The following is a 23,161-nucleotide window of genomic DNA, read 5'->3' on the forward strand; positions in this document are numbered from 1 at the left end:
AGAAGACCAACTCCCAGACTAGACCTGAACATTGCCAGTCTGCAGCTGCGCGTGTAAAGTGGCGCAAACTCTGACTAACCACACGAGGTGGGAAGGAGAAAATCCACTCTCAAGACAATCACTGGTACATCTGAGTATCTGTTATATTTGAACACCCACTACAAGACCAAGACAACTAAGAAGAAGAACATTGTGACCTCTGGTGGACAAGCAGAGCTTTACACCGAAACGGGACACCAGCTGACCCCTTCCCCATAGAAGGATTGGTTGGTTTCAACAGAGAGATGACAAACAAAGACATCTACATGTAAACACATTGCATTTCTTACCCCAAACGGGCGGTGGTTCGTGAGCAAAGTATTATGATTACTTTGAGGGTAGTTTCCAAATGTATCAACGATAAGTTGACTCTCTCTTTGTCTCTCCCTCTTCCTTTACCCCTCCCTCTTTTGATAACCAAGCAGTCATGCTGTTGTTAGTCCATTAGGGACTTTTTTCTCATGTATTAAGTATGTATTCTGTGTTATTATTTAGTTAGCTAGTAAATAAATAATTAAAACAATTTGCATAGTTCTGAATCATAAGTAAAGCTGGGGTTCGTGCAGATCCAAGAAGTCTACGACCGTTCAGAATGAGACTGATGAGAGGTAATGATTGATACGTTGACTGTTTTTGTAGTGGGTGATTTGGACGGAGTCAGGCGCAGGAGGGTAAATCACAGAATAAATTGTTTATTCGGCAGTACAGCGGTACGCAGCAATGCGTAAAACACTCCAGTGCGGTAAATGCGGCACACTGGAGAAAACAAGGCACACGGGTGAATATCCCGGCGATACAAAATACAATATAGCTCCACCGAGCTATAGTAACCTCCACAATAAACAATCACACACAGGGGGGGCAGAGGGAATACTTATACACGTACTAATGAGGGGATATGAACCAGGTGTGTGTAATAAACAAGACAAAACAAATGGAATGATGAGATGAGGAGCGGCAGTGGCTAGAAGGCCGGTGACGACGAACGCCGAAGCCTGCCCTAACAAGGAGAGGAGGCAGCTTCGGAGGAAGTCGTGACAGTTTTATACATATTGATAGGAAAATACCTTTTCGAGTTTAATTCAGGAGATGGTAACTCTATAAACAACTTCTTCCGTGGTGCCCCAAATCCTAATGAGTTAATTGTTACATTATTAATTTAATCGAGTAACAATTAAATGTAGTTAATTGATTCGATAGATAACAGTCATCATATTAATGAAAGTCACGACAGGACCTTGTAACAGTCATAAGGGCATGAAAATAGCAGAAGGCAAGGCAGGTTGACGTGCTCACAGTGTAGATTTATGTACAGGTCTTGGTGATCCAATGGTGAAAGCGCCATATCATACAAAATATACAAGTAGCTTTACCAAATATACACGGGCAATAGCCCAAAAGAAATAACCTCTTTGTCAGGCTTAACCTGTCCTATCTGAATGGACACTGGTAGAGGGCAAAACTGTACAGACCCCTTGAGAAACCACATCAAATCTGTCTAACAAGAGCTCAAACAGGTAGGCCTACATAATATAAGAACCTGGCCCCCAGGACCATACAATTACCCAATTGGCAATTACAACCAATAAACTGGTTCTGCAATGTAAAAGGCAATTTCCACATCCATTGTTACATTAGTATATTCGTCTTAATCGGACTTAATGATTATTAACGATATTCCAACAACATGCATATATGGAACAATCATTTCTCTTATTCAACGTTCTGACTCAAAAGTTTGGAGTGCAGGCCACATAGCCTATTTCTATGCACACTGAGGTGCGCATGCTCCCATTACACACAACCAAAATGACAGAGACATAGGACACAGAGACATGGAACTCTGACATAACCTGGGAAATATGAACAAAGGAAACAATACATTGAATTAAATAAACAGTCTATTTATTTATTATGGCAATCCTCTACTTACAGTGAGGGAAAAAAGTATTTGATCCCCTGCTGATTTTGTATGTTTGCCCACTGACAAAGACATGATCAGTCTATCATTTTAATGGTAGGTTTATTTGAACAGTGAGAGACCGAATAACAACAAAAAAATCCAGAAAAACGCATGTAAAAAATGTTATCAATTGATTTGCATTTTAATGAGGGAAATAAGTATTTGACCCCTCTGACTTAGTACTTACATTTACATTTTAGTCATTTAGCAGACACTCTTATCCAGAGCGACTTACAGTTAGTGAGTGCATACATTATTTTAAAAAATTTTATTTTTCATACTGGGAAACTGTTAAGATAATTTATTACCTAACTATTTCAGTGTCTCTGTGCGTCTCCCAAAAGGTTGTAAGGCTTTTGGATCAAGAAACGGACAGAGCTCCCAGTTGCAATAGTCAGAGATCTTTATTCATTGAGAATTCTGTTATCACAATTTCAGAGTCCATCTTTTATACACACACGTCATACAAAAATCCCACCCCGCTGTAGGCGGGCTGTATATTTCCACTGTACCTGGGTTTAGCTCATATTTTCCTCTGCTCTCCTAACCATCAGGTCACACACACACATGTTCTTATCATAGGCTGCATTCCTTAGTTATCGCCATCCTCACAATATCCTGCACCATATTTCATACTCTTTAACAAGCCTAACGGTTTCTCTCCTCCCTAAATTGGGAGGCCTCTTTATCTTGGTTTCTCAGTTGTCTGTAGACAGTTCTCCTTGTCCTTTGTTGTCTGGCCTAACTCTTACTCACATTGCTAAATAGTAACACAATGTCATAATCTTTACTGGTCCTACACTCACACATTCTAACACATTTCACACAGTTTCAGGGTGTAATAATTAGTCATTAATAATTATTCTATCAGAAACGAACCCACAACCCTGGCGTTGCAAACGCCATGCTCTACCAACTGAGCTACATCCCTGCCGGCCATTCCCTCCCCTACCCTGGACGACGCTGGGCCAATTGTGCGCCGCCCCATGGGTCTCCCGGTCGCGGCCGGCTACGACCGGTGGCAAAACCCTTGTTGGCAATCACAGAGGTCAGACGTTTCTTGTAGTTGGCCACCAGGTTTGCACACATCTCAGGAGGGATTTTGTTCCACTCCTCTTTGCAGATCTTCTCCAAGTCATTAAGATTTCGAGGCTGACGTTTGGCAACTCGAACCTTCAGCTCCCTCCACAGATTTTCTATGGGATTAAGGTCTGGAGACTGGCTAGGCCACTCAAGGACCTTAATGTGCTTCTTCTTGAGCCACTCCTTTGTTGCCTTGGCCGTGTGTTTTGGGTCATTGTCATGCTGGAATACCCATCCACGACCCATTTTCAATGCCCTGGCTGAGGGAAGGAGGTTCTCACCCAAGATTTGATGGTACATGGCCCCGTCCATCGTCCCTTTGATGCGGTGAAGTTGTCCTGTCCCCTTAGCAGAAAAATACCCCAAAGCATAATGTTTCCACCGGTGGGGATGGTGTTCTTGGGGTCATAGGCAGCATTCCTCCTCCTCCAAACACGGCGAGTTGAGTTGATGCCAAAGAGCTCGATTTTGGTCTCATCTGACCACAACACTTTCTCCCAGTTCTCCTCTGAATCATTCAGATGTTCATTGGCAAACTTCAGACGGGCATGTATATGTGCTTTCTTGAGCAGGGGGACCTTGCGGCGCTGCAGGATTTCAGTCCTTCATGGCGTAGTGTGTTACCAATTGTTTTCTCGGTGACTATGGTCCCAGCTGCCTTGAGATCATTGACAAGATCCTCCCGTGTAGTTCTGGGCTGATTCCTCACCGTTCTCATGATCATTGCAACTCCACGAGGTGAGATCTTGCATGGAGCCCCAGGCCGAGGGAGATTGACAGGTCTTTTGTGTTTCTTCCATTTGCGAATAATCGCACCAACTGTTGTCACCTTCTCACCAAGCTGCTTGGCGATGGACTTGTAGCCCATTCCAGCCTTGTGTAGGTCTACAATCTTGTCCCTGACATCCTTGGAGAACTCTTTGGTCTTGGCCATGGTGGAGAGTTTGGAATCTGATTGATTGATTGCTTCTGTGGACAGGTGTCTTTTATACAGGTAACAAGCTGAGATTAGGAGCACTCCCTTTAAGAGTGTGCTCCTAATCTCAGCTCGTTACCTGTATAAAAGACACCTGGGAGCCAGAACTCTTTCTGATTGAGAGGGGGTCAAATACTTATTTCCCTCATTAAAATGCAAATCAATTTATAACATTTTTGACATGCATTTTTCTGGATTTTTTGTTGTTGTTATTCTGTCTCTCACTGTTCAAATTAACCTACCATTACAATTATAGACTGATAATTTCTTTGTCAGTGGGCAAACGTACAAAATCAGCAGGGGATCAAATACTTTTTCCCTCACTGTATAATTTGACGTTTGCACTGCACCCGATCCTTCAGCTATACAGCAAATCAGAAATCTGTTCGCTAGCTCACCACTCAACCTGTGTGGATTGACAGTTTGCTGGTCCAATCAGATTGCAGAGTGTGCGTTTCACTAGCCAATCTGTTGCAGGTTTATTTGCAAGGGCGATGCTGTGGCTACTATCTCTGGCTATGTGTAGAGTAATCCATGTATACTCTGTGCCACAAAATAAGTGACAAAACATGGCCAGATAAGTTCAAGTCATCAGTCTCAAGTCAAAGTTGAGTCCCGAATCTTGAGGCTCCAAGTCAAGTCATTTTAGTCGAGTCTCAAGTCATCAAATTTGTGACTCGAGTCCCAGTCATGTGACTCGAGTCCACAACATGTAGTCGTTACTATGGCAATTCAAGATACCTCTATTAAACGTTGTTCAATATCAAAATCCTATCAATAGAGATGTTTCTATGTTAAATGCATGTTTAGTATTAGTGGATGGAATACATATTTTTGCTTAGCTTTACTAAAGTGTTTAAATTCCCCTTTAATAGACAAGTACATCAAGGAAAGAAACTACATTCATTTATGCCTTCATAATCATGTGATTCATAGACGCTACAATCATGACTCAGGGTAAGAAGAGACAAAGGGCTGTGAGACAGTTTAATCCTAGACACATGAAAAGTGGGATGTATACGGAGGGTACGGGGCAACAGAAGACGAACAGCAGAAGGGCTAAGATCTTGTAGATGGGGAAAGGGCCGATAAAACGGGGGGAAAGTTTGCGGTACTCTACCCGGAGGGGCAGATCCCGAGTGGACAGCCATACCCTCTGCCTGAGACGATAACGGGGAGCCGGGGTCCGGTGGCGGTCCGCCTGTCGTCGATACCTGGAGGTGGTCTTGAGAAGAGCCGACCGGGCTCTCTTCCAGGTACGGCGACAGTGGCGGACAAACATCTGGGCCGAGGGTATGCTGACCTCATCCTCTTTCTCCGGGAAGAGCGGGGGCTGATATCCTAGGGAGCACTCAAAAGGCGCGAGACCAATGGCTGAGCAAGGGAGGGTGTTGCGGGCGTACTCTACCCACACGAGCTGCTGGCTCCAGGTGGTGGGATTGGCGGAGACAAGGCAGCAAAGAGTCGTCTCCAGGTCCTGATTGGCTCGCTCCGACTGGCCTTTAGACTGGGGGTGGAACCCGGAGGACAGGCTGGCCGACGACCCACGAGCGTGCAGAACGCCTTCCAGAACTGGGACAAGAACTGAGGACCCCGGTCGGAGGCCATGTCCACCGGAAGTCCATGGATTCGGAAGACGTGCTGCACCATGAGCTGGGCCGTCTCCTTGGCTGAGGGTAGCTTGGGGAGAAGAATTAAATGGTTGTAATTCCTTTCTGTGGGGTTGAGACGATGGGAGAGGAAAGCGCAGGGATGCAGCTTTTGGTCTTGTGCCGAACGCTGGGACAGGACAGCCTCCACACCGTCGTCCGAGGTGTCGAACTACCGGGACGGATCTGGATGGATTAGGATGGGGCGGTAGTGAATTGTTGCTTGAGGTCCAAGAACTCCTGGTCTGCAGCTGGAGACCACGTAAACGGGACCTTGGGAGAGGTGAGCGCTAACAGGGGGGAAGCCCTGATGCTGTAGCCCGGGATGAACTGGCGGTAGAAATTGGCAAACCCCTGGAAGCGTTGCAGCTGCACTCTGGAGGTGGGTTGCGGCCAATCCACCACCGCTCTCACCTTTTCAGGATCCATCTGTATGTTGCCTGCAGCTATGATGTATCCAAGGAAGGAGATGGTGGAGCGATGGAATAGCATTTTTCCTCTTTGATGAACAGCTGGTTCTCCAGAAGACGCTGGAGAACGTGGGAAAACACTAGGATGTCATCAAGGTAGACGAATAGGAACCGGTTCAACATGTGCCTGAGAACGTTGTTTACAAGGGCCTGGAACACAGCAGGAGTGTTGGTCAGTCCGAACGGCATCACCAGGTATTCGCAGTGCCCGCTAGCCGTGTTAAAGGTGGTTTTCCACTCATCCCCTTCCCGTAGCCGTACCAGATGGAAGGCGTTCCGGAGGTCCAACTTGAAGATGGTAGCCCCCTGGAGAGGCTCGAAAGCCGAGGCGATGAGTGGAAGCGGTTAACGGTTTTTAACCGTGATGTCATTCAGGCCCCGGTAGTCGATACACGGACGCAGGATTTTGTCCTTCTTCTCCACAAAAATAACCCTCTGCCGGCAGGGGAGGCAGAAGGACGGATACCTCCTGCAGCCAGGGAGTGCTCAATATACGTCTCCATTGCCTTGGTCTCCGGACCTGACAGGGAATAAAGCCGCCCCCGAGGCGGTGTAGTGCCCGGGAGAAGGTCGATGGCGGTCATAGGGCCGATGCGGAGGAAGCGAGGTGGCACGGGCCTTGCAGAAAACCTCCCGGATGGTCCTGGTGCTCCGCGGGAACGGCGGAGAGGTTAGGGGGTTTTCCCAAGCCCACAGGAAGACGTCCCAGGGCATGCAGCGCCGACTTCAAGCAATGCGCATGGCAAAACGGGCTCCAACCCAGGATAGAACCAGTAGCCCAGTCGATCAGAGGATTGTGCCTCTGGAGCCAGGAAAACCCCAAAGCCACGGGTGCATGAGGGATTCAATGGGCAGGAACTGCATAGACTCACTGTGATTACCCGACACTCTCAGGTTAATGGGAAACGTAGTGTGGGTGACTCTGCCAATAGAGCGTCCATCCAACGCTCTGACGTCCATGGGAGTGGAGAGGGGTTGTGTGGCGATTCCCAGCTCCGACACCAGGATAGCGTCCATAAAGCTCTCGTCGGCCCCAGAGTCAATGAGCACTCGGAGAGATTTGGACTGGTCACCCCACAACAGGGTAGCATGGAGAGGAGTACGAGAAATGTAAGATGGGAAACTCCCTGTACGGCTCACCAGCGTACTAGTACCTACTTGATGAGCCTGGTTCTTTAATGGGCAGGTAGATAAAAACATTTCCCATAGCTCCACAATACAGACAGCTCTGGGTGTTAAGTCTGCGTAAGCGCTCAGCAGGAGACAATCTAGCCCTGCCCAGTTGCATGGGCTCTGGAGGAGACGACTCGACAGCCCTCAGTGACCTCCGTGAGAACTCTGGCGACATCGGATCCACTCGGAAATGTGGACTTCGTGGATTTCCGGGATTCCTTGGAGGAGAGGTGGAAATCAAGGACAAGCGTCGGCGACAGGGAACAGACTCCCTCTCCCTCCTACGTTCCCATGGCCGCCCATCGATCCGGATGGTCAAGGCTATGAAGGAGTCGAGGTCCAGGGGCAGCTCCCGGGCTGTGAGCTCGTCTTTAATCACCTCCGATAATCCGTGAAGGAACACGTTGAACAGGGCTTCCGGGTTCCAGGCACTCTCACCCGCCAACGTGCGAATATCCAGTCTGGGGGGTTACTCTAGTGGCGTGCTGCCTCACAGACAATCCGCAGAATTGCTCCTGCAATGTGTTGAAGGCACGGTCCTGGCATTCCGCCAAGGTCTGGAATCCTTCCATAAGACCTTGAAGTAACTCCTCGTGTCTTCCAATGGTGGCTCCCTGGGAGGAGACGGCGTTGCGGAGCTGGTCCGAGTCTGCTGGGTCAGTCAAGGCCAGTTCACGACTCAGGATAAGACCCAGATACAGACAGTTTGAAATAGCAAAAGTTTATTTACAAAAACAGGGGGCAGGCAAACGACAGGTCAAGGGCAGGCAGTGGTCAGTAATCCAGAGCAGAGTCCGAAAGGTACAGAAACGGCAGGCTCAGGGACGGGGCAGGCCGAGGTCGGTAATCCAGAACAGTGTCACAAGGTACAGAACGGCAGGCATGCTCAGGGTCAGGACAGGCAGAATGGTCAAAACCGGGGAAAATGGGCTAGAGCAAAGTACGGGAAAAACACTGGTAGGCTTGACGAGACAGGACGAACTGGCAACAGACAAACAGAGAACACAGGTATAAATACACAGGGGATAATGGGGAAGATGGGCAACACCTGGAGTGAGACAGCTACTGATGATTCATAGACACTGTAGGCTAGGTCTAGATGGCCAATATCCCTCTCTCTCTTTTACACCTTTTATGTCACATCTTGGATGTGACTGCTAAAACCAGTTTTGACAGTGTGAAGATTTCAAGTCCGCTTGCTCTCTCTTGCTCTCTGACTGAAGCTCTTTGGGGGGCTTCGAATTAGAGATGGCCTGGCCAGTACTCACAGGACGTGATTATTTCTATATAGGCTAGGCTGTGTTCAGTGGCTTACTTACATGACTGTGGTGTGTGCGTACATGGTTGTGTACAAAATCAAATAGATGTAGAGTCTGTGGTCTAAACTAGAGACAAAGCTCCTGCCCAACCTCATCATTTTCCCAAGGTTAACAAACAGGGTGTACTTTTTACATATTTCAGTGATATGTTTGGATGACAGACTAACACATACTTGTGTTGGTGAGGAACAGGAACAAAGCCTTTCCTAACCCTCAGTCAGACATACTGTATGTCATGTTAAGAAGATAAGTGTTTAACGCTACAGTAGAAGATAACAAATGAGGCTATTTCTGCTCTCTGACTGCTCTCTAACCAAGTATTGTTGTCAGCACTGTCTGTCTCTCTGTCATGCAATGTGTCATCTACCGGTCTGAGAGAAGACCGGGAGGGAGGAGGAGGAAGAAGAAGAGGAAGAGAGAGAAAGGCTGACTTCATCATTTAAATGCGAGGAGGACTGGGCAGGCCACCAGAGGAAATGTGTCACTGGTGGGAGAGCTGGAGTGGGGAGGAGGACTTGGGGGAGGCATGTAGTTAGCTGTCTGACGAAATATAGGAGTAGCAGATGCGCACCTCTCCATTCTCTGCTCTGTGTTAGGAAGCAGTGGACTGCTTCCCAGATGGCACCCTATTCCCTACATAGTGCACTACTTTTGACCAGGGCCCATGAGGGATATTCGTGCCATTTGGGACAAAGCCTAGGTCTGTTCTGAATAGACATAGTCCAATAGGAATGTTGGCCATAATCAAGCCTGTTTCCTAGGTGTTGTCAAATGCAGACCTCTTATGGCGACAAAGATTAGAAGAATTCAGTTGATGATTACTTTTTATTCTCCTGTCTTTTGTTCAGCGCCAATGGTGGTAGTTGTTGGTGGAGTGTTGCATTAGTGGCCAGGCCTATTTGTGTTAAATGTGATTAAGCTGCACAAGCTTAGACAATGTCTTCATTTAAGTGCTGCTGAAAATGCAATGACTTTGTTATGACTCTGGGGTGTAGAGCTCCTTATCTAAAGATTACCTGACTAGATATTCACGTCCCTGTCACTCTCTGACTACCTTTGGCATGCTTAAACAGCAGATGTCTATCCATGCAATAAATAAAACTTTCTTTGTTCGTGTTGTGCTGAATGCATTACACACGTCTCAAAACTCCTCATGATATAACCGAGTATAATCTCTTGGTCTCACGAAACTGATGTTCTCACCGTACAAACGTCCTCACACTTAAAACCCTGTTACCTCCTGTCAAATGCTTTACCACCACAACTTTCTACTACAGCTGTTTGAAGAAAGGTATACCATATGAGATTTGCTTCACTAGATCCATGTTCAGTAGTTTGAATTAACCACTCTGTTTTGTCTCCTTTCAGATGGATCTGAGGCTACTTTCAATAGCAACATTATTAGGAATCCTATGTTTCTGCAGTGCACAGCAAGGTAAGGTTATTTGACTTACACAAGACATATTGTTTTAGGCCTACATTTACTTTTTTGTTATGCACCTAAAACATTTATCTGCACCTATCTGTCCACTTTGTGCATCAAAAAGCAATGAAAAGAAGACATTCTTCAGGTTACGATAGTGTGGTAGAGGAGGCAGGTTGTCCTAATGGGATGGTGTCATGTATTTAAGAAACTGCCTACAGCTGCCAGCTATCTGGCTTCAGCAACATGACTCGCAATTGAATAGATTGGAAGAAATGAAATACCATGTTGAGCCAGCAAGAGAGGAAAAATTTAGTTACAAAATGAATATGTCCCAAATGGCACCCTATTCACTATGTAGTGCACTACTTTTTGACCATAGTAAACCAAAGTAGTGCACTATATAGGGAATAGGGTGCCATTTGCAATGCAAACTTTCTGAATGCTGCCTCTTGGCAAATAGTTGTGGCTGTATTACATTTTTTTTTATTGTTTCTTCCTTTCAGAGGGCAGTGATTGCATCAAGGCCAATGCACAGTCATGTGGAGAATGCATCCAGGTCGCAGAGAAATGTGGATGGTGTACAGACACTGTAAGTGTGTCTTTGATTAAGTTGTTTGAATGCACATGCTCGCAGAGGCACAATCTTGAGACTTATCTCACTGGAAGCAGCTAACACACAAGTGTTTGTATTTGGAGTTGAACAATGGCAGGGATATGATTCGAATACCAGTGTATGGGCACTTGCTGTGAAATAGTTGGGTGGGTGGGGGTAGGGAGGTGCCGCCAGCTCAGATTATAGTCATACAGAGCTGTCTTGAGTCACGGAACAGAACACACCCTGACGCTTCCTGTGGTTTAATGGAGGTTGGCATCTAATATGTTGCATTACCACTGCCAACTGAACTATAGATCCATTACACTTTGTGATACAAAATGGGAAAGGGGAACCCCCAAAAAGTATTATATACAGTACCAGTCAAAAGTTTGGACACACCTACTCATTCCAGGGTTTTTCTTTATTTTTGCTATTTTCTACATTGTACAATAATAGTGAAGACATCAAAACTATGAAATAACACATATGGAATCATGTAGTAACCAAAAAAGTGTTAAACAAATCCAAATATATTTTATATTTGAGATTCTTCAAAGTAGCCACCCTTTGCCTTGATGACAGCTTTGCACACTCTTGGCATTCAACCAGCTTCATGAGGTAGTCACCTGGAATGCATTTCAATTAACAGGTGTCCCTTGTTAAAAGTTAATTTGTGGAATTTCTTTCCTTCTTAATGCGTTTGAGCCAATCAGTTGTGTTGTGACAAGGTAGGGGGGGTATACATAAAATAGCCCTATTTGGTAAAAAAAAACAAGTCCATATTATGGCAAGAACAGCTCAAATAAGCAAAGAGAAATGACAGTCCATCATTACTTTAAGACATGAAGTTCAGTCAATCCGGAAAATGTCAAGAACTTTGAACGTTTCTTCAAGTGCAGTCGCAAATACCATCATGAGGACCGCCAAGAGTGTGCAAAGCTGTCATCAAGGCAAAGGGTGGCTACTTTGAAGAATCTCAAATATAAAATATATTTGGATTTGTTTAACGCTTTTTTGGTTACTACATGATTCCATATGTGTTATTTCATAGTTTTGATGTCTTCACTATTATTCTACAATGTAGAAAATAGTAAAAATATGAATGAGTAGGTGTGTCCAAACTTTTGACTGGTACTGTATATTATTATCCTACCAACTAACCCTATACTCATTAAAACTCATCACCTTATTCCACTACTTTAACCCTCTCTGATCCTACCCCAGGCCAACGGCCTGAGAGGACGGGACACTACCATTCAACACACGCTGTAACTCTTCTGAAGTAAAATCTCATACCCCGGGCCTCCCAAGCGTCGCAGCAGTCTAAGGCACTGCATCGCAGTGCTTGAGGCGTCACTACAGACCCAGGTTCAATCCCAGGCTGTATTGCATCCTGCTGCGACCGGGAGACCTATGAGGCGGCACACAATTGGCCCAGTGTCGTCCGGGTTAGGGGAGGGTTTGGCCGGCCGGGATGTCCTTGTCCCATCGCGCTATAGTTACTCCATGTGGCGGGCCGGGCGCATGCACGCTGACTTCGGACTTCGGTGTTTCCTCCGACACATTGGTCCGGCTGGCTTATAAGCAGTGTGTCAAGAAGCAGTGCGGCCTGGCAGTGCGGCCCGACCTTTGCCTCTCCCGAGTCCGTATGGCATATGTAGCAATGGGACAAGACAGTAACTACCAATTGGAGGGGTAAAAAAATAATAATGTATCTCGTACCCCCAAGTACTTCTCTTTAGCTGCCCCCACAACATCTATTTTCTGTGACTTACCTTCCATATCTGCGGTACAGTTGATAACCATTGATATGAACACTAAGAAGCCAACCTTACTGAAACGTACACTATATATACAAATGTATGTGGACACCCCTTCAAATTATTGGATTCGGCCATTTCAGCCACACCCGTTGCTGACAGGTGTATAAAATCGAGCACACATCCATCCAATCTCCATAGACAAACATTGGCAGTAGAATGCCCTTACTGAAGAGCTCAGTGACTTTCAACGTGGCACCTTCATAGGTTGCCACCTTTCCAACAAGTCAGTTCGTCAAATTTCTGCCCTGCTAGGGCTGCCCCGGTAGGAGCAACAACGGCGCGAAGTGGTAAAAATCGTCTGTCCTCAGTTGCAACACTCACTACCAAGTTCCAAACTGCCTCTGGAGGCAACGTCAGCACAATAACTTTTCTTCGGGAGCTTCATGAAATGGGTTTCCATGGCCAAGAAGCTGCACACAAGCCTAAGATCACCATGCGCAATGCCAAGCACCGGCTGGAGTGGTGTAAAGGTCCCGCCATTGGACTCTTGAGCAGTGGAAATGTGTTCTCTGCAGTGATGAATCACGATTTGGTAGTCCGACGGATGAATCTGGGTTTGGCGGATGCCAGGAGAACGCTACCTGCCCCAATGCATAGTGCCAACTGTAAAGTTTGGTGGAGGAGGAATAATGGTCTGGAGCTGTTTTTCATGGTTTGGGCTAGGCCCCTTTGTTCCAGTGAAGGGAAATCTTAACGCTACAGCATACAATGACATTCTAGACGATTCTGTGCTTCCAACTTTGTGGCAACAGTTTGGGGAAGGCCCTTTCCTGTTTCAGCATGACAATGCCCCCGTGCACAAAGCGATGTCCGTACAGAAATGGTTTGTCGAGATCGGTGTGGAATACCTTGACTTGCCTGCACAGAGCCCTGACCTCAACCCCATCAAACACCTTTGGGAGGAATTGGAACGCCGACTGCGAGCCAGGCCTAATCGCCCAACATCAGTGCCCGACCTCACTAATGCTCTTGTAGCTGAATGGAAGCAAGTCCCTGCAGCAATGTTCCAACATCTAGTGGAAAGCTTTCCCAGAAGAGTGGAGGCTGTTGTAGCAGCAAAGGGAGGACTAACTCCATATTAATGCCCATGATTTCGTAATGAGATGTTCGACGAGCAGGTGTCCACATACTTTTGGTCATGTAGTGTATATCACTCATTGGCCTATCCCTCTGTTCTGGCACATATCTACTATTCACAGGGATCCTCTCAGAATCCCTCACCCTTGATCCACCCTCCTCTACTTTATTCACTGCCTTAGCATACGACATCTTCTGCACTACTCTGAGGCTGGCCACCTCAACCTGCCTCTCTCGCACCGGACACCTCCGATCCCCAGCAACATGAGCACCCCTAAAGTTGACACACACATCTTTTCCCACCAAAACTACACATTCCTCTGTCCCATGTCCTCCTGCACACTTCCCACATCTTAGAATCTCCCTACTACACACTGCTGCTACATGCCCATAAACGTGACACCTATAACACCGCAGTGGATTCGGCACAAAAGCTCTAACAGCATAACTCATATAACCTAACAAATTACTTTGTCAGGTAAAGACTCTAAATCAAAGTTCAAAAGAGCAGGCTGTCACATCTGTTTCACCACGCTCTCCACCGGGTCTGAGTCGCACCAAACAGCGGGTGTCACAAACACCAGGAATCTTCAACTTCAATTGCTCCACCTCCACATTTAACGCTACCCCAGAAATCACTCCCTTCAATGGTGCCCTGTACATAAGCGCAAAGCAAGATACAGGTCTTTCCCCAAGTTGCGTCACATGGAGCACCTGCTCCCTCTGATCTGAAGAAACACAAACAAACATGACAATCCACTTTGGGTTACCTTCACCGACTCAACAGCACCCACCGTATATTCCATCCAACCTGAAACCACCCTCTTCAAAAATCTCACTTCCACTGGATCAAACGTATCTTTATCATAACCATGTCCATCAAAACAAAGGCTCGGCCTCCGAGCTCCTCACAACACCTCTACCCCTTCGATTTCACCTCCAGAACTCGAACTGGCGTCCGGCTCACTCTGTTTGAACTTGACACCAATCTTCCTCAACATATTATTGCTAGCTTCAACAGATTCAAGCATATCCTCTGCCTCCCTCAGTCTTTTCAACCTCCTCTCTCTTTCCCTCCAATCCTCCTCCCTTAACAAATTACCAAACTCCTTCTGAAAATATTCAACTTTTCCAAGCCAGAATCTATTTTTAGCCTCTTCGAGAGACATTCTAAGCTCTGTACTCCCTCCACTTCCAGTCTGACCGAACTTGTTCCTTCTTCATACTGCAAAATCATCAGATATGTCATATCAGAATGAGTGCTTCATCACGTGTATGTTGACTATTGTGAAAACCAATCAAAAATCAATACATTAACATAAAAAATAAGAAAATGTGGGTTATTTGTCAACTTTAATTAAATGTTTTGTCTTTCTCTGTGCAGGACTTCCTGAAGCAGGGAGAGTCTAAGTCAGCCCGCTGTGATGAGCTGAAGTCCCTGATCATGAAGGGCTGCACTAAGGCCAAGATCGAGAACCCCCGGGGCAGCACCTCCATCAACAAGAACAAGCCTGTCACCAACCGCAAGAAGGACGTGGCCGAGAAGCTGAAGCCTGACCAGATCACTCAGATCCAGCCCCAGAAACTCACCCTCAACCTCCGATCCGGTAAAGACCTGACTCCTGACCTGTGCTGATATAGGATCAGTTTGACCTTTTAGATCATAATGAATAAGATGGACATGGAGGACCTGATCCTCGGTCAGCACTCCTACTCTAAGAGGTTTTGTGAATATGGGCCCTGCCTCCTGATCTGACCAGCTCAGCGGCCATGTAGCTATATGATACTTTATGTAAACAGGGCATATTATAATATGCAATCTTTCTTGAAGTTACCATTAACATGCAGTCAATTTCTGAATCCAAGTTTTCAGGCAGAATCCTGTTGATGTTTGTAACATATTGAATGATGAAGAGTCTTCATGTTCTCTGAATCTATTCCATTCCTTTCTCACCATGCAGGTGAGGCCCAGACCTTTAAGTTGAAGTTCAAGAGGGCAGAGGACTACCCCATCGACCTCTACTACTTGATGGACCTCTCCTTCTCCATGAGAGACGATTTGGAGAATGTCAAGAATCTGGGGACTGACCTGATGCGTGAGATGAAGGAGGTCACCTCAGACTTCAAGATCGGTAAAATACTTCACATACTCAAAATGTTCAGAGTAAGGTCACTCAGAAAGACGGAAGGTACAACCGCTCATTGGGTACTTCACTGTGGCTACCCTCTGTTCCAACCTGTGTTTGTGTATTTTGTAAGGGGTTGGGATCAGAGCAAAATATGGATTTCAATGGACTGCAAGGAAAATGGATCAATAAAGTATTCTTGTTGTTATTGTTCTTCTTCTCAACCTTGGCTGTTTTCCTGACCAGGTTTCGGCTCCTTTGTGGAGAAGACGGTGATGCCATACATCAGCACCACCCCAGCCAGACTGTTGAACCCCTGCCCCAGCAACGAGAACTGCACCAGCCCCTTCAGCTATAAGAACGTGCTGAAGCTGACTGAGAACGGGGAGGAGTTCAACAGCCTGGTCAGTAAGCAGCAGATCTCTGGAAATCTGGACTCCCCTGAGGGAGGCTTCGATGCCATCATGCAGGTGGCCGTCTGTGGGGTGAGTGACCTGACCTGGGGCATAGTGGGATAGTCTCACTTCATGGCCTGTAGTCATAAAGCATCTTAAGTAGGAGTACTGATCTAGGATCAGTTTAGCCTTTTTGACCATGATGAATAAGATTACATGGACGGGGGGTCCTGATCCTAGATCAGCACTTCTAATCGAATACACTTTATAAACACCAGCCCAGAAGTACAGAAAGCTTCCAAATTGGCTAGAATGGTTAATGATTGAGATAGGTAGCTTAGTGGTTCAGGGGGAGGCAGGTAGCTTAGTGGTTAAGAGCGTTGTGCCAGTAACCGAAAGGTCGCTGGTTCTAATCCCCGAGCCAACTAGGTGAAAAATCTGTCGATGTGCCCTTGAGCAACGCACTTAACCCTACTTGCTCTGGATAAGAGCGTCTGCTAAATGACTAAAATGTAAATAATACCAGTCAGTCCAAAGCATTACAACAAAGAATTATGATTCATTGATAAAGTTGGATACATTTGTTTTCTTTTGGGGGCTCTAATTGGTTGTGTTTTTGCCCCTCCCCCTGCAGGATGCCATTGGCTGGAGGGACGTCACTCGTCTGCTGGTGTTCTCCACTGACGCTGGCTTCCACTTTGCTGGAGACGGCAAGCTGGGCGGCATCGTTCTGCCCAACGACGGGAAGTGTCATCTGGAGAACAACATGTACACTATGAGCCATTACTACGTATGTGTTTCTCTATATACTCTATACTTTCCAGCCATTTTATATTGCATTTGTTTTATTATAGTGGATTGATTGTGTGTATTTGGTATGCTGACCATGGACAATAAAGTTTAGGGCTGACCCCATTTAGTCGACTGGTGGATTGTTGGGTCAATAGGCTGTTGGTCGACCGACATTTCTTTAGTCGAGCAGTAGCAAAAAAAATAATAGTAATATCATGGTGTACAAGACACCTGTCGGATTCGCAACTGTCTGAGTGGACTGATCTATTGTGGAGGCCGTGGGGATGGTACAGTCCATCACTCTAAGACATGTGCTACTGAAATTGTATATGGTTATATTACATATGAACAATGGTGCAACACTAATAAAAATAATATTATTTTATAACAAATGTGCTTTCTCCCGCGTTGGATAGTGATCACTCTCCGCGGTTCAGAAACACTTCAGTTGTTGCTATGTGCATAATAGCAAAGTTAACCAGCATATTGGTGTTGAGAACAATGCAGAGGAGGCAGCAGCAGAACGAGGAGATGAGAAAACAGCCATTTACATTTACATTTTAGTCATTTAGCAGACGCTCTTATCCAGAGCGACTTTACAGTTAGTTCATACATTTTTTGTTTTTTTCATACAGCCCTTGCCTTATTGTCTAAGAAAAGTGAGGAGAGAGGAAACCCCAACTTAATTAGGTCTATAATCAATAGCCTAACTGTTAATTGTGCCTGGCTTTATAAATCATCAATATATCTACAGAAGTAAGACAGATCCTGCTTCTGTTTCCTGTTTGATTGAGTGTTTAATAGCCTACTGATTCTGTGAGCACCAAGCCTCACGCAATGACATGTCAAGTAAACGATTCGGCTGTATTTAATCTTTGCTTTGCTGTTATAAAGGATTTACACTTTTTTTTCGTTAGAACAGCCGCTGGTATTATTTATAATTTCTTTAGTGTTTACACTGTTCCAAATTGTCCGTAAAAATATATTTATAATAATAATAATAATAACACTCCTTTTTCTTGATCTTCTTCTTATTGTTATTATTACTATTATTATTATGATCATCATTATAATAATAAGTCATGTCATGATCATTAGGAGGCTTAGTATAGAAGCCTTGTATAACCACCATCGAGCTGTAGGCCTAAGAGCGCATCCTGTTTAGTCTTAATACCGTAACTTACTTAGGCCTATATTTCAATACTTATATAGGCTACTGTATCAATCAATAATTCATTCGTTCATGTCATCACACAGCATACGAGTCATTCATTATTTGAAATGCAATCAAAGCATTTTAGCTTTAAAATAAAATAAAGCCAGCCTCGAATAATTAGCTTAAAAAATAAACCGTTCCATTTCGGAAAATGCATTCACGAATGAATGTGACAATTTTTTGTCTTTGCTGTAATAAAGGCTTAGCAAAAAAAACTTTACAACAGACTCTCTGGTACGCTTATAATTTATTTAGTGTTGTTTACATTATTCCAAATGGTCAGAAACATTATTGTAATCTATACAGCACCTGTTTGGCACACATAATATGCACGCAGAGCTTGCTCCTTACCTTATTTTTCTTGATCTCCAGTATTTTCCACAACTAGTCAAATTTATTCCACACATCTGACTTTCCCTTTACCTCCTGAGCAACCAGTAAACATTCTCCCATTTCGAGTTTATTTGCCACGTCCTCTGCATCCAACCAATTTATTGATGTGATTATGATATGCTATAGGTCAGGCCCTATTGTGTCCTATTTGGACGAGATTCGTTTTACTGGGGGAGGTTGGTTAATGTCATTATGTGCACAAGCATAAAACACAGCATCTGTCATTTTAGTCCCGTCCAAATCTGCCATGTCAGTAATTTTTACATGGCAGGAGAGTAACAATTCCAGCCAGAATAACCTACTCCAAGGTCCTCTGATAATACTAGTCCAGTATGAATCGACATCCCTGTGTTTTGAGAGAAATGTTGGAGTTTGACAGGTGTCGCTTGCAGTTTTTACAAGAAAATAACTGATTCGATAAATTGAACTAAGTGCTGCGCAAAAGCTTTATATGAATGGCCTACATGTAGCCTATCAACTTTCACAGTGAATGCTTTTGTTTTAATTTTAGTGAGTATGAATTGAATATTGCCAAATGCATCAGTAAAAAATATTGAGCCTATTTAATGCAACCCTTGCTGTTAATAGATCGCAAAGCAGCATACAACTGACCTAAACGTTTGGAAATGATAAGTTAACTTTCTCATCCATAGCCTTAAAACACATCTCAAGTGCAATTGCACTGTTTAGCTCACATCTGAAGGCTGGGGGGCATTCAGGACGTACTGCGGAGCTCTAAAATATCCTAATGATTATGATCACACTTCCTCAATTCAATTCAAATATTATGGCAGCACTATACATTTACATTACATTTTTGTCATTTAGCAGACGCTCTTATCCAGAGCGACTTACAATTAGTGAGTGCATACATTATTTTTATTTTTTTCATACTGGCCCCCCGTGGGAATCGAACCCACAACCCTGGCGTTGCAAACGCCATGCTCTACCAACTGAGCTACATCCCTGCCGGCCATTCCCTCCCCTACCCTGGACGATGCTGGGCCAATTGTGCGCCGCCCCATGGGTCTCCCGGTCGCGGCCGGCTACGACAGAGCCTGGATTCGAACCAGGATCTCTAGTGGCACAGCGATGCAGTGCCTTAGACCAAGCTCTAGTTATCAGTGTGGCCCTATCACCTGGACATGTTGAAATACTGTATATTCACGCCTAGAATAAAAACCTCCAGGCTTCCGTCATAACCGTCATAACTGTCAATTTATTGGAAATAATAAGAATTACAAAGGGGAGTTTGGAAAACACATTCTGGAGTAATAATTACATAACCAACTTTCTCTAGTAATACTAGTCCCATGCGAATAGGTCTTTGGTCACGTGCATGCGATGCATAGTCTACATGTGTCACGTAAAGAGAGCAAGGGTTGAGGGATTAGGGAATGTTTTTCCTAAACAAATGAGGGATTTCGGTAACAGAACCTTTCAGTCAGAAATGGCTGTAATTATGTTGCAGCTTCAGCAACATGGACAGCGCTATAAACACTTTGATGTTCTGTGGTGGTCGCTGCAGCAGGGAGGAGACAATGGGTGCTAGTCACACAGTCACTCGCTGTCTTTTTTTTTTAGGCTCCATCTAGTCATTTGTGTGTCTTAATTGTTTAATCAAACAGTGTGCTTAAAGCATCAGACAAGCTCAGTGAATATAGTTGATTTGATTAAAACACATAAGATGTGTCAATATATGGAAAAATACACGTTTAAAAATATCAACCAATCGATCGAAAAAACAGACAACTCTTGGTCGATCAAGATTTTTTAGGGTACAGCCCTAATAAAGTTATCGTATCATATATGTCAGGGATTGGCAACAGGCGGCCAGCGGGCCAAAACCGCCCCGCAAGGGATCTTTTTGGGGGGCTCCCCAACGTTTTTAGTAAAACAGTTTGTTTTTGGTCAAAAAAGACTGAAATCATCAGGAATTCAGCTAAAAATTTGTTGAATTTAGGAAATCTGTTCCCAAAGATTCCCGCGAATAAAAAAAGAGACATGATCGTGTCTCAATGTAATCAAGGTATGAAATTATTGTTATTTTCAAATACATCTTGCATTTATTTTCAATTGACAGGACTATCCCTCCATTGCCCATTTGGTCCAGAAACTGAGCGACAACAACATTCAGACAATTTTTGCGGTTACTGAGGAATTCCAGCCTGTTTACAAGGAACTGAAGAACCTCATCCCCAAGTCTGCAGTAGGAACTCTGTCCTCCAACTCCAGCAACGTCATCAAGCTCATTATCGATTCCTACAACGTGAGTTTAACCCCCTAGCTTTGACACTAGCATTGACTTGAAATGGCTGTTTGATTTTAAAGCTAATAATTACTGTGCAGAAAATAAATACCTGGGATGGTTCCCAAATGGGACCCTATTCCCTATATAGTGCACTGCTGTTCTTCTATTGACATATTTTGTTGAAATTCTGTGTATGTTATTTGATAGTTTCTGTCATCTGAAGACCTTCTCTGTATGTTGTTTGCAGTGCTTGACTTGGACTGAAATAAGTGGCGGTACTCATTTTGGATGCCGGTACTGTTTATATTTAGGTGCAGGAGCTTCACAATACTTTTGATCAAATATTCTATAAGAGGAACAGAAGCTCAAGCAGTAGAACATTTGAGGTGCTGGTACTCCGCTCCGGTGAGCTCCTGCCCAAGTCAAGCACTGGTTGTTTGATAGTCTCTGTCATCTGAAGATATTCTCTGTATGTCGTGTGATAGTCTCTGTCATCTGAAGTCATTCTGGAAAACAGCAAGCTGCCTGAAGGTGTATCCATAACATACAAGTCCATCTGCAAGAACGGTTGGTTTGGAACAGGAGAGAATGGAAGAAAATGCTCTAACATCTCCATTGGAGATGAGGTAAGTGTGAGCGAGCGCAGCCTTTCCGTAGTGGTCTGGTCTCTATTGAAATAGGGGTTGAGAATAAAAATGTGTCAATGTATTACATCTGGAAAAATGTGTAAACCATCCAAGACATTTTAGGAGTTTACTAATGAAAAACAAGAAGAGGAAATATCATTGAGACTGTTTATTGTCAACGTTTCCGCTCAAGAGGCCTTTCTCAATACCAGTGTCCAGGAGTTTACTAAAGGGCGATTCCAGCTGTTGAGGAAAACTCGTTCCAAGGATCAGGCAGAGCTCATTATCCAGTTAATAAGAGTTTATTCAAGCAATTGCAAGGGAGATTACACTCAGGATATATCTGAGAGGAAACTCAAAGTTACAGAGTCACACACAGTCATTATATACAGTACCAGTCAAAAGTTTGGACACACCTACTCATTCAAGGCTTTTTCTTTATTTTTTCCTTTGTTCTACATTGTAGAATAATAGTGAAGACATCAAAACTATGAAATAACACATATGGAATCATATAGTAACCAAAAAAGTGTTAAACAAATCAAAATATATTTTATATTTGAGATTCTTCAAAGTAGCCACCCTTTGTCTTGATGACAACTTTGCACACTCCTGGCATTCTCTCACACTGGCTTCATGAGGTAGTTACCTGGAATGCATTTAAATTAACAGGTGTGCCTTGTTAAAAGTTAATTTGTGGAATTTCTTTCCTTCTTAATGCACTTGAGCCAATCAGTTGTGTTGTGACAAGGTAGTATACAAATAGCCCTATTTGGTAAAAGACCAAGTCCATATTATGGCAAGAACAGCTCAAATAAGCAAAGAGAAATTACAGTCCATCATTACTTTAAGACATGAAGGTCAGTCAATCCAGTAAATTTCAAGAACTTTGAATGTTTCTTCAAGTGCAGTCGCAAAGACCATCAAGCGCTATGACGAAACTGCCTCTCATGAGGACGGCCACAGGAAAGGAAGACCCAGAGTTACCTCTGCTGCAGAGGATAGGTTCATTAGAGTTAACTGCACCTCAAATTTGCAGCCCAAATAAATGCTTCACAGAGTTCAAGTAACAGACACATCTCAACATCAACTGTTCAGAGAAGACTGCGTGAATCAGGCCTTCATTGTCGAATTGCTGCAAAGAAACCACTACTAAAGGACACCAATAATAAGAAGAGACTTGCTTGGGCCAAGAAACACAAGCAATGGACATTAGACTGGTGGAAATCTGTCCTTTGGTCTGATGAGTCCAAATTTGAGATTTTTGGTTCCAACTGCCGTGTCAAATCAAATCAAATCAAATTGTATTGGTCACATGCGCCGAATACAACAGGTGCAGACATTACAGTGAAATGCTTACTTACAGCCCTTAACCAACAGTGCATTTATTTTTAACAAAAAAAGTAAAAATAAAACAACAACAAAAAAAGTGTTCAGAAAAAAAGAGCAGAAGTAAAATAAAATAACAGTAGGGAGGGTATATATACAGGGGGGTACCGTTGCAGAGTCAATGTGCGGGGGCACCTGCTAGTTGAGGTAGTTGAGGTAATATGTACATGTGGGTAGAGTTAAAGTGACTATGCATAAAGTCTTTGTGAGACGCAGAGTAGGTGAACGGATGATCTCCGCATGTATGGTTCCCACCGTGAAGCATGGAGGAGGAGGTGTGATGGTGTGTGGGTGCTTTGCTGGTGACACTGTCAGTGATTTATTTAGAATTCAAGGCACACTTAACCGGCATGGCTACCGCAGCATTCTGCAGCGATACG

General features: G+C 44.4%; 1 protein-coding gene across 2 annotated transcripts in view; it reads left to right on the plus strand.

The window, feature by feature from the left end:
• Positions 1 to 23,161, plus strand: part of LOC311146899 (integrin beta-1-like) — a 62,588-nt gene that overhangs the window by 30,018 nt on the left and 9,409 nt on the right. For both annotated transcript variants that reach the window (XM_084183527.1, XM_084183526.1), the window contains exons 2-9: positions 10,041 to 10,107; positions 10,602 to 10,687; positions 14,978 to 15,200; positions 15,555 to 15,725; positions 15,966 to 16,204; positions 16,749 to 16,904; positions 20,599 to 20,784; positions 21,252 to 21,392. In XM_084183527.1, the coding sequence (XP_084039653.1) occupies positions 10,041 to 10,107; positions 10,602 to 10,687; positions 14,978 to 15,200; positions 15,555 to 15,725; positions 15,966 to 16,204; positions 16,749 to 16,904; positions 20,599 to 20,784; positions 21,252 to 21,392 (1,269 nt within the window). The remainder of the gene's footprint in view (positions 1 to 10,040; positions 10,108 to 10,601; positions 10,688 to 14,977; positions 15,201 to 15,554; positions 15,726 to 15,965; positions 16,205 to 16,748; positions 16,905 to 20,598; positions 20,785 to 21,251; positions 21,393 to 23,161) is intronic.

Source organism: Coregonus lavaretus (assembly GCF_964263955.1).
Source record: "Coregonus lavaretus genome assembly, chromosome: 19".
NCBI classification, from domain to species: domain Eukaryota; kingdom Metazoa; phylum Chordata; class Actinopteri; order Salmoniformes; family Salmonidae; genus Coregonus; species Coregonus lavaretus.